This window comes from Sinocyclocheilus anshuiensis, unplaced genomic scaffold, assembly GCF_001515605.1.
Source record: "Sinocyclocheilus anshuiensis isolate Anshui unplaced genomic scaffold, SAMN03320099.WGS_v1.1 scaffold63, whole genome shotgun sequence".
Classification (NCBI taxonomy): Eukaryota; Metazoa; Chordata; class Actinopteri; order Cypriniformes; family Cyprinidae; genus Sinocyclocheilus; species Sinocyclocheilus anshuiensis.
Window position 1 is genome coordinate 2,107,527 of NW_015552625.1, and position 12,390 is coordinate 2,119,916.

Here is a 12,390-nt window from a genome sequence, read left to right on the forward strand (position 1 = left end):
TTGAACCTTAAACCGCATAAACACATTTCATTACACCAAATACACAAAATAATGTTCTTTTTAGCAGCATCATATGACCCCTTTAATAACAATTCGTCTCCTCCTACCACATGCATTACTATTAACAGTAAAAGGTCTTTAAATATAATTTTACAAACGTCATGAGATATTTTGCTGTGAAATCTAAATGTAAGAATAACTTTATATTGTTAGTAATATTTCAAGATGAACACCTGCTGGACTGAAGCGTCACCCTGTAGCGAAATGGTGCTAGGGTGACGTGGAGGAGACGAATTGTTATTAAAAGTCATTCTTTTTTTTTTTCTTTTGCGCACAAAAAGTATTCTCATAGCTTCATAAAATGACGGTTGAACCCCTGATGTCACATGGATTATTTTACCGATCTCCTTGCTATGTTTCTGGACCTTGATCGTGTAAGGACCCTTGCTGTCTATGGGAGGGTCAGAGAGCTCTTAGATTCCTTCAAAAATATCTTAATTTGTGTTCCGAAGATGAACGAAGGTCTTACAGGTTTGGAACGACATGAGGGTGAGTAATTAATGACAGAATTTTCATTTTTGGGTGAACTAACCCTTTAATGCTGAAAACAGTTGTGCTGCTTAATATTTTTGTGGAAACTGTAATAAAAACTGACCTCACATTCTCCTTCCACCCCACTGCTGTTGCTGACAGTGCTCTGAATGCTCAATCTGTGACTGCTACTACCTGCACAGGTCAAACCTTTACAAGTGCATTGTAGAAACACTCAATACTTGTAAACATGGTTCTGTTCACAGTAATATCAGATGTTATTGTGTGAGATTAAAGAAGTTATTTATTACATACTAGAAGTGCTGGAGGTGCTTCCTGTCTGCCAGCTTCCTCTCTGCAGCGGTCTACTAACAGGAGGGGGTTGGGCAATTGAACGAGGTGCAGGTTCGTACACTGAGCAATTCACGTTCATTTGAGAACCCCACTGAACGTTTGTTTGCATGGGTGCTGTAATCATAAGCTCTAATGGCAAAACAGAAAGATTTGTACATTCGAATAGCATGCTATGTTAACCACTTACGAGTATATTGTATAATGAAATGTGTCCTTCGTTTCCTTACCATTTGTCCCTTTGCCTCTACAGCGTCGAGTGATGCTGTCTCTTAATCTTTGTAAATTTTCCTTAAAGAAAACGGAGAGTGTTACAGAAACATCAGAGACACTCATTTCATTTGTTAAACCTATGAAGGGTTAACATCGTATTTGATACGCAAGGCCTCTAAATTATCCACATGATCAGAGCTTTGCTGAAAGACCTGTTGTACACAATCTACCACATGCATTACTATTAATAGTAAAAGGTCTTTAAATATTATTTTACAAACGTCATGAGTCATTTTGCTGTGAAATCTAAATGTAAGAATAACTTTATATTGTTAGTAATATTTCAAGATGAACACCTGCTGGACTGAAGCAACTTAGGTTTATTTAATTATCCATACAGAAAAATAATGTTAAAATGTAATTTAAAAATATGATACATTAGGTTTTTGAGGAACATTTATTTGTATCTTCCAATTATCATTGTATTGTTGCATTATATGTGTTGCCTCCCACAATAAAAGCTTTGATCATAAAACTAAGCATTTAAATATAATCTTAACAAGACATATTATTGGGAAATATAGAGTGACAACTGATATTTATATGCATTTTATGTATGTAGTCAGTCCACTGTACTTTATCTGTTATAAAGATCTCATTGACTTGCATTACAAGCTATCAGAATTTAATCTAACGTTTTGGTCATATAAATAACATCTACATCAAAGTGCATATTTTGACTCAGTTTGGGCCTCTGAATAAAACTGAGGTGTTTTTTTCCCTCCTTGATTATGAGCTCCATATTCTCACTATATCAAACTATATGAGCCATAAAAGCCTGATCAAATATGATACTCAAAAAAATTTTTTGACCTGGAGTTACTTACCTGCTGAAAGCGGAGAGAGCGCCATCTTTTATCTTGATCAAACTGCCAAGCCTTGAACTCCTGTACTGCCTCTTCCACAGTCAGCTCACCCACCTTCACCCTCTCTTGCAGAGAGATGAGCTGCCTCTGTCCCGGGGTCTTCATACCTGCAAAGGGGTCATGGTGACTGCTCATGTCTCTGTCTCTCACCAGCCGTACATGAGCTGCAAGCATGGAAATTTTGATTTACTTTCAATTGAATAATCCATATTCTGTTCATATACACATATGGTTCGCAATTAAGCTCAGGAAACTTTTATACCTAAAGAGGAATCCCTTTCTGGCCGCTGACTGAGTGAGTATACAGGTTCCTTGAGACAAAAAACTGTAAAACAGGTCAAATTGAACTGAAATTACTATAAGGGGACTGTTTTCAGAGACAATATTTCCATTAAAAAGGATAGTTCTCTCAAAAATGAAAATTCTGTATTAATTTACTCACCCTCATGTCATTCTAAAACTGCATGACTTTCTTTCTTCCATGAAACACAAAAGAAGATATTTTGAAGAATGCTGAGAACCATGTTGATTCCCAGTTTATTTACCAACATTCTTCAAAATATCTTCTTTTGCGTTCCACAGAAAAAAGAAAGTTTAGAATGATGTAAGAGGGAGTAAATGATGCAACAGTTTCTGATTTTAGAAGCTAAAATTAGAGCCTCTATGTTTGCACTGTGGTTTAGCTGTGTTTGCTTAATGAACTTTTGGTTTGCACCTTTGGAAATGTAGGTTGTGTTCTCTTCAGGCTCTGGCAGGTTGGCTGGTCGTGGAATCGGCGCTGGTGGGCGGTTGATTATTTCAGGGGTGGATTGTGGCTCCACCGTGTCATAAATTTGATCAGGGCAGCATGGATTATACGGGTCCTCTTCTTCAACGTCCCCATAGATTTCCGCATTAAGGTCATGGTAATCTGCATCATCCATTTCAGGTAATCCACCATTGGTTGAAGTATGTTCAAAGGACTGTAAACTCTTGTCAGGTTGTGCTAAAGGAAAACAATTCATGTTATTTGACAACTGCACAATATATAATATCCAAGAATGGTTTATACCCATTTGTACACCAATTTACATCTTTATAAATGCCATACATTAGCAAGTTGCTCTGGTTAAGCACTACGCAAACAAGCTACATCCTGTGGCAGAGAGGTTCAAATATACATACTAGCAGAATAAGCCAAGTTGGCTTAATAATTGGACTATTTCCTGGTATGTTATGTTACAAACATGAAAATAATATCGTAAGCCTTTGCAAAAATGTTGTACACCAGGTGAAATTTCTAAGTAATATGTTTTCAGGCTTTTTTAATAAGTAATGAGTTTTCACAGACGTATATACAGTATGTATAAAAAAAGACAAGATGGAGGGTGTTATCACACGGGAAAAAGTTGCAGAAGTCAGAGTCACACAAAGAACTGTTGTGTCATGATCAACATTCCTCATTGATGTACCTTCAAAAAACTTTCTCAGCATTGTCTCCGAGTTACAGTCCTCTAGAGCACTTTCCAGGTCATCATCTGTAGAAACATGAATTTTGTGCAAATAGTTTGCAGTACATAGCTTAAACAACTGACATTAGGCCTATGAAACATGTCTTTTAATGCTTACTTATTTATTTTATTATCACATATAATCATAAATTGAAAAAATAAAAGAAATGCTTTAATGTATGCAATAATGACTACTGTTCGTGTGCAAGGAAATATATCCTAGCGTTTCAAAAGAAAATGCCATACACAAACCCATGTCAGGATTTAGTTTCATCATAGACTCGTAAATGTCCTCATTATCGAAACTTGTGATGAAATTTTGGGAAGCCGTCAACATGTCCTCATAGATATCCTCGCTGCCAGAGGTGTTCTGAGATTCCTCCATGTGGGTCTTCACTAAATCTACTGTCTCCTGTTTTGTTTTATGAAAAAAGCAAGCTTGCATTTATTATCGGCATCATCATCACTGCTATACTGAAATGAAGACTAATAGAAATACTGCTGTATAAATGTGTGCTGATTATTAACAGAGCTATATAACATAATGAAACTGCACATAGCACTTTTACAATGCTGTGATATTTAGTTTTACATGCATTAATATGTTTATGTGTTCCCACAGCATTTCAGGAATTGGTTGACTTTGTTTACTACAATTTGTTGTCAGTTACAGAAGTAATCGAGAACATTTACGAAATTAACTCACAACATATTCGTCCATAAACTGTCTTAAATCGGAGAAGCCACTCTTCTCGGCCAGTTTGTTAGGGTAATCACCATCTTTGTTCATCACACTGTAGGCCTGCATGGCTCCAGGGCACCGCATTAACAAAGATGTTAACTTTTTTAAGCCATACTTGGCTGAGAAGTGAAGCAGTGTTGGAAGTTCCACATTACGGTGATCTGAAAACAAAGATTGCTTTTCATTACTGTTCAATAGAGTTTCCTGTCTTTGAAAAAATATTTACCATCCAAACCAGTTCCTTAACTTGGTGTTATGTTATCTACCACCATGAAAGATATTCATCATAAGCAAGACTTTTATAAACTATAACGCAAGCAAGTTGTTATGAATTAAATCACTTACCCGCTGGTGTGTTATCTGCAATTTGACTAATTCCAAATACTTGTAATGCATTTAGAGGCATCCGTTCTTCCAGAGAGTCTGCAAGCAAATTATCCAATGACTCAGGCACCTTTGATGTGATATCAAATGCCTGAAAATTGAATATTATAAAACAATAATAAAAAAAGGCTCAATGTTAGTCTTTAAATTAAAGGTAATTCTGTAACTACTTTAAAAAGGGGCAAACATTATGGCGTGCATGTTAACATTTAATGAATGTTTATTTCTGCTCCTGTTGCCTCACAATTTTTTTAAATGTCTAAAATTGACTTTTTGTTTTTTATTGTAACTGACTAAACAACAAATTACATAAAGCATCTTGCATTACTGATTTCAGGGCTGTGTGTTGCTATTCTGCAGGCATCTGTATGAGATCAGACCACCTGTGGGGCCGATACACTGTCACAGATATTTGACATAACATTACAGCTTATTATAATATTTAAAATGTTAAATCATTTAATTGATTAATTTTATTATAATATTAAAAATTAATTAATACATTTTTCACAACACCATAATGTTTCACCAATACGTGTCGTTTTTTTATATAATTATATACGAAACATTTCTGTGAAGCTACTTTGAAATTATTAATATTTTGAAAAGTGCTATGCAAATAAGCACGGCATGTCTTATTATAACTCCATTATCACATTCATTAACAAGTCATTTCAGTTTATGTGATTCAGTTTTTCTGTTTCATCATTACCTGACACATGAACTGCATTGGATCCATTGCTTTCTTTAGACACCTGCAAATTTCCTCCATTTCTGTGTAATATGTTACAGTTGTTGAACAGACCACAGATTCATTTTGATAAAGAGTCAATGAGACTTTCCCAGCTGGCATATCTAAGAGAAAATATATTTTTTAGAAAACAACCCTGACAGATCCAAACACAAATTTGAAAAAGACAAAGCTTCTCTTATAATAAGGGAGCACATTAACAGGAAACAATATGTAAATTCAGTAGAAAGTGAAAAAGCATGGAGGAACTTATATGAAAAGTTCCTCTTTCTGTGTTTTTGTCTTACCAGGTGACTGTACAGTAACAATGTACTCATTTACAAGAGTCCCAGGCATCCGCTGAGGTGTCGAGTATTGAGAGTGAAACTCCACCTCCAGTCTGCCCTCATCCACAATTTTCTTTACCGTGATTATATAAATATTCACACGATTCTTTATGGGAACAAACAAATGGTGAGAAAGTCATGGTGAGACAGCGTCAAATACAGTAAATGACATAGAGTAACGCAAGACAACTGATGTTAATTCCGCAAATGTCAGCAAAAGCTTTTGAATGAAATGCTGAAGCTATAGATTGCTACAGTGTAAAATTCTTTGATTTCACAAAATTCAAAAGTAGCAATAGTTTACAATGTAGAGGATAAAGAGTTTTAAAAATATGAACAACACTTACACTATTTAAGCCATATGTACACTAAAATATCGAAATCTCCACACCACGGGAGTGTGGTGTACTGTATAAAAATGTCTCTTCATCCATTAAATTAAATTAGGCATAACTGGATTTATTATATTCACAAATAATCAAATCGAATGATTCAAAACTACTCTGCAAAGTATTTAAGTGATTAGTAAAAACACCCTACGGGCAGGAACAAAAGTAGTCTATGAAGATGACAACTTCATTCAGCTGTGATATTGTTTTAGTCCGTTTATCACCCATCGCTGCTACATCATCCTTCTTTCAACATATCACCAAATTAAGAATGTTATCTAAATTAAGGCTGTTAGACAGGGGCCCTGCACTGACTTCCTGTCTAATTTGAAAAAGCACAAAGAAGTGTGATCTTAAACCATGTGAGCTTCATGCTGACATTAACAACTAGGCCTATATACAGTGGGTACGGAAAGTATTCAGACCCCCTTCAATTTTTCACTCTTTGTTATATTGCAGCCATTTGCTAAAATCATTTAAGTTAATTTTTTTTCCTCAATGTAGCTTTTTTATTTAGGCTCTGCATGTACTGCGCTTACCCCACAGAGTATTCTGTCTGGTTGGACGGTGAGACAAGTTTGGTCATCTTGTGGCTCCGTGGCATTTGAAGAAGTTTGCTCAGTATGACAAACATCATTCCCATTCAACTGAATCTGTTCCGTCTCATCGGGTAAAGTCTCGGGAATCTCTGATAATGTGAACTCATTCATTCGATCTTCTAGTTCAATTTCATATGGATTCTGGCAATGGTTTTCACTAACAGATCCTAGAATGAAAAATGATATATTAAACTTTACTTCAGGCTGACCTCTTCATGATTAGTAAGATTAATTATGATCCACCATGCAAAAATATTCATGCAAAAAAACTAAACTAAACTAAACTAAACTAAATTAAATTAAATTAAATTGAATTGAATTGACCACAGAGCTCAGACATATATAGACCTCAGAAATATAATTATTTTAGGCCAACTGAAGTACTAGGATTAATAATTATGTATTATTTAGTAAAAATTAATTATGATCCAACATGCATAACTATTTATAGTAAATAAAATATAAAAAAAAACAAAAAAAATATATTTAAAAAAATAGAAATGAATAATAAAAATAAATAAGAATAATAAAAAATACAAATATACATCTTATCCAACACATATTCATAAAATTATATTCATATGCACTCTTTTGCAGTGTTTGTCAGTCTGCAGGGGAGTCATGTTAATGTTTTACATCTTTTTAGGCCATCTTTGTATTATTATTATTATTGTTGTTGTTGTTGTTATTAAAGGTGAACAATAGTGCAAGTAATTAATATGTTCTTATGCTGAATGCACATACCGTTTAAAGAATACATACCATTATTAATACACTCAAGGACAGTAGACACATATACTGATGGTTCGTCTTCTGAACTGAGCTTTCTCCAATACTCCCAGTATTCAAAATAGTCAACTGACACTTGCCCTTCTGATACACCACACAAAAAGGCAACAACTTTGAATGGAGGCTGAAGAAGATCCCGGAAAGTGTCCTGCGCCTCTGGGTCTTGCTGCATGTCCAGCAACGCAGCAGACAGCAAAAGCATGATGCATTTGCTGGAGCCAAACAGCTCATGGTTTTTCATCCACATCTCTTCTTTCACATCATACAGAATGACAGAGCCCTCTGGAAAGTTACATGATGCCGCCAAGATTTGCTGTAGATACTCGGCCCATTCCCTGGCTTCACTGGTATGAACAATTAACACCTCACACATTGTAGGAGTATCCAGGTTATTCTGCAACACAAATGGATAATAAATAGAACAGAAGAATTTAAAATAATTTCTTGGTTCATCAACTACCAAAATTAAAAGTTACACTGTAAAAAATTACTTTGAAACAATTTTAACTCAGAAATTTCCTCAAAACGCAAACATTTCACAAATATTTACAAAGAAAAAGCAAGAAACACATTGAATTATATGTGACATTTAAAGTAGAAAGACTTTATAATTTCTTATAAAACACACTCCAATAATCTTTGTTCGAACAGTTATTTTTAACGTTTACGTAAATGTTAAGAAAACTCAAATACATTGTTTTTCTGCAAAACTGTGCAATTTAAATTAACTGTTGCATTCAAATCTAACCAAAGTACACCCTAAAGAGCTTGTTTATTTGCTAATTAATGAATTAGTGAAGATCTGAATGCCAGCCATGTTGCAGGGGCTACATTATTGAGCTTGACACGTTTTGTCATAAGATGATTGAGCAATAAGTTGGTTTTGTCAACCAAAAATACATCAACACTGTAATTAGTCATCTTTTGTCTCCTAAAATGCTCTATAAATGGCACTCTGACATAGTGTCTGTGTACAAATAAAATCTGAAAACACATGATATGAATGAAGGATGGAATTTTATGAATCAGGCTTGCTAACTATGATGAAACATCTTCTATGACCCACATCAACAGTACAGTAGTCATCAAATACGGTTAAAGATACATTTCAGTGCAAAGCCTGTTTAGTATGTCACTCAAATGATTAACAACAAATTTCACATTTTATGCTATCTACACATTTGTGTGACTGTCCTGTTTGTGATGTAACCTGTCAGAGGAGAATTCACTTTTCATGAAACTACTACAGTACATCAACAGTACCCCTCTGAACACAATCGACTGAATTGAGTTCCACACACTTCAAGTAGATATAAACAGAAACTCATTCTCTGAAAGGAAATGCAATTAAGCAACTTTATATCATATGCAGAGTTATCTTTTATTATTGTTTCCCGCAAAGTCAATGAATGTTAAAGCAAAAATACAGGAAGATTTTTTTTCAACTTCCTTATCGCTTTCAGCAAAATTTTTATTTTGCATCATGTCATCTCTATCATTTTCAAAAACAAAAAATACAACATTTTTATGTCAGTAATCTATTTAAATTCTAAAATGAATTCAAAACTACAATTCTTAACCAAAGAACAAAAAACCAAGAAGATTTTGTTTGTTCAAGCGTAACATTTTAACGGCAATAAATGAGATGTTTATTTAAAAATTACTCACCTTGTTTCTTGTGATAAGACTCCCAGGTCGTAATAAACAGTGCCTTGCTTCAGGTGGTGTATAGTGGCTGCACCTTCCCACAGTGGCTTTCCGTTAGCCTCCGTTCTCGGTCTATAGCTTCTGATGAAAATACACTGCGTATATGACTGTGGTATAAAACCAATTTGCCTTCAGCTCATGACTTACATCTACTAAAAGAAACAGTCCATTTCCTGATGGTGGGTGGTAGCGTCACTTCCTAAAATACACTGCAACTGCTTAAACTCACACAGACAGAGCTGCTGTAGGCTGTTGTGACCCTGTAAAACAGACAGAAAATTCCCCAGACAAGTTAAAAACAGAAGTTAAGTAAAACTATAATGTAGCTTATATGTAAAACAGCCAGCACACTCAGACCATTCACAAAATTTGTGTACAGCATAGTAACTAAAGGTTTACCACTGGATTCATTCTCATGATTCATAACAGTATTTCATTTCATTTCATTTCAACCCCACACTGTAAAATAAATTAATAAAATGAAAAACACACAAATAAATAAATGTAGACTGTTAAATATTGTAAAAATGTTAAAGTCAAAACAGTAAAATACTGTTAAATATAGCTGACATTCCCAGATTTCTGTGTGACACCTCACATTTGATGGTTTTTCATTAAAATAGCTGTTTCTTAGATGTTTCTTATCAGTTATGTACATGTTATATTGTTTAATTATTGTGTATTGCATTATTTCTTGTGTTACTTTTATGGTGTTTTTCATTTTGTGCGTATAACACCTTGCACCTTCTATATATATATTAGGATTTACCTCAACTACTTGTGATGAACTTTGATTAATCATGTGGCTTTCTCTTTACCACCTGTGTTATTATGGTGTTTATCAGCATATGTTAAATATACAAAACAGATTTTCGTAATTAGGTATATTAACATTATTTCAGTTAATAAAATATACAATAAATGTAATTACAATCTAAAACTTTAAATGTTGCTAAAATTCTGGAAACCACAGCAGCCTTTTTCTTAAACTGTAAAGGCCAGCTTTTTTTTTTTTTTTAACAGTGCAGTTTAAACCCCCCATTTTAGATTATTATTTTACTAGATGATTCTGAGCCCTAAAAATGAACACTGTTTGCTAGCTGATAATAACAGTGAAACTATACTGCTTTTCTAACGGGCCTTTATTTAACTCTGTATGGGCAAATACAGAAACAATGCAAAACTATTCAAGTTCTTATTTAAAAGCTTGCTATTAATGCCATTATTCTACCCACTATTAACTAAAAGGAGGAACTAAAACATTGCAGCCTTTGCAGCGTTTCAGGTACATTTGAGTCAGGTTAAAGCAAAATGTTGAAGTGAAACATACATTAATTGTGAGAATAAAGTGGAGATAAATTAGGACACACAGTATCTACACTTTAAATATGCAAGGCAATATAGGTAACATTTCTATAATGATTTCTATGACTACAAACAATATTTCTATGAGTTTTGGTAAATGACCAGAAACCCTTGCAAATGTCACTCACCCTATAAGGTTTTATTCTCTGCTCTGTTGTACCCTCAAGAGAACAATCATGAACTTCTTCTTTAGATCGTGATGTAAAACAAGAATCATACTGTGGGTGTAAGAAAAAAAGAGTCACTTTGTAGAGACCACATGGGAAGGATGTTCTTAAATGGACAGTGGACATTTGAATGAACATATCTAAACATCAGCAAGTCGAGAGACTTAACTGTTCGATTTATAATGTTGGGAAACATAAATGTCATTTTCACTTTATCCTAATAAACACCAACAAGGTACTAATCCAGCATTAATCCAACAAAACCCAACTGCAATTTGGTGTTTGTTGGCTAACAAGCCATATATCCAAAAAGTGTCAACCACATAGGCAAAAGGCAGAATTGTTGACATTTTACTATTTTTTCATTCATTTTTCTTAGCACCAAGATACTATGTATGTAGGCTAATCTTTATCAGCTTGTAATCTAACCTTTTTGGTTACTAAAACATCTTTTGAAAACACTGTTTAAATGTTTACATGAAAAATGTAAAAAGGTGTACCACCCACCCATCGTTTTGACAGTTTGTGGAGGTTCAGGCCTTGAGAAAGTGGGTCATACCCCATAATTCAAACCATAATTTACCTGCCAACTGATGAGAGTGAGATAAACCACCTACACACCAGTATGGACAGACTAAAAGACCAAAAAAACTCATTTTTAGGCAAGACACATACATACAGACGATACATTGTTTTTCATGCGCTGTTCAAATTTTACATTTTGGGCTATTTTGCTTCCCAAATCTCTTTCAGACCAGAAAGAAAATGTTTATTTTATTTTACTTATTGTATCTATTTGTTCCTGTAAAGTTCAAGGCCATTTTCTCAAAATCAGAAATCTTCACTTCAGTAGCATTTACATACAACTTTGCAGTTTGGTTCCTTTCTATATTCTGAAGGTTTTGACAGAGAGGTTTATTCATATATTATTTGCCTGGTTTATATAACATTTTAACTTCTATTCTGGAAATGTATGGAAATAAGAGCAAATTCACTTTTATTATGATTATAATATGATTATGCCTCATTTGCCATTTTAAACATAATATTTCAGAAAACGTAAAACAATTGTCTGTTATTTATCAACTGAGAAAGCATGCTAATATATCTATTAGTTAAAAAATGTTATGTCTTACCTAAAATCAGCCAATAGGGATATATCATTGTTTTAATATATTATTGTACAATTTTACATATAATTAGGCAGTGAAACATAAAGTGTTGCACATTTTGTTAGTGTAGAGATATGAATGTGTATGTTAGGCTATAAAACATGTGCAACTGTTTTTTATCATTTAATTAGAAGCACCACAGTTAACTTGTGTTGTCTTTTACAATACGCACTACGAGTTTATTTTAAAGCGTAAAAGTGTTGAAAAATCGAAATGTATAAATAAAGCTCTGTAAAAACGCATTTTAAAAACACTACTGTGTGTTGTGAGTGTGTCTCTACAGACACTTACGATCTTCATGCGCAGCTGAACATATGGGTCAAACACAGGAAATACGTCATGTAAGTAGACAAGTGGTCAAGTTCAAAGACCACAAATGTTGGCTTTGGGACAGGCCCAATGTATAAAAAAAATGATTGAACTGTCATATCCGCCAACTCAACGTTCAAGAAGCCTGCTTATGTCTGTGAACTACACTGCTTGACCTG

General features: G+C 34.1%; 1 protein-coding gene across 1 annotated transcript in view; it reads right to left on the minus strand.

The window, feature by feature from the left end:
• pik3ap1 (phosphoinositide-3-kinase adaptor protein 1) overlaps nucleotides 1-12,264 on the minus strand; it is a 15,453-nt gene extending 3,189 nt beyond the window's left edge. Inside the window, exons 1-18 of the mRNA XM_016457871.1 lie at nucleotides 12,194-12,264; nucleotides 10,692-10,781; nucleotides 9,346-9,458; nucleotides 9,160-9,279; nucleotides 7,465-7,885; nucleotides 6,643-6,869; nucleotides 5,676-5,820; nucleotides 5,350-5,492; nucleotides 4,599-4,728; nucleotides 4,218-4,414; nucleotides 3,764-3,923; nucleotides 3,473-3,538; nucleotides 2,737-3,006; nucleotides 2,284-2,346; nucleotides 1,983-2,185; nucleotides 1,113-1,173; nucleotides 847-1,014; nucleotides 656-726 (exon numbers count right to left, since the gene is read on the minus strand). Coding sequence (XP_016313357.1) covers nucleotides 656-726; nucleotides 847-1,014; nucleotides 1,113-1,173; nucleotides 1,983-2,185; nucleotides 2,284-2,346; nucleotides 2,737-3,006; nucleotides 3,473-3,538; nucleotides 3,764-3,923; nucleotides 4,218-4,414; nucleotides 4,599-4,728; nucleotides 5,350-5,492; nucleotides 5,676-5,820; nucleotides 6,643-6,869; nucleotides 7,465-7,864 — 2,304 coding nt within the window. The 5' untranslated portion in view covers nucleotides 7,865-7,885; nucleotides 9,160-9,279; nucleotides 9,346-9,458; nucleotides 10,692-10,781; nucleotides 12,194-12,264. The remainder of the gene's footprint in view (nucleotides 1-655; nucleotides 727-846; nucleotides 1,015-1,112; nucleotides 1,174-1,982; nucleotides 2,186-2,283; nucleotides 2,347-2,736; nucleotides 3,007-3,472; nucleotides 3,539-3,763; nucleotides 3,924-4,217; nucleotides 4,415-4,598; nucleotides 4,729-5,349; nucleotides 5,493-5,675; nucleotides 5,821-6,642; nucleotides 6,870-7,464; nucleotides 7,886-9,159; nucleotides 9,280-9,345; nucleotides 9,459-10,691; nucleotides 10,782-12,193) is intronic.
• Nucleotides 12,265-12,390: the final 126 nt, after the last annotated feature.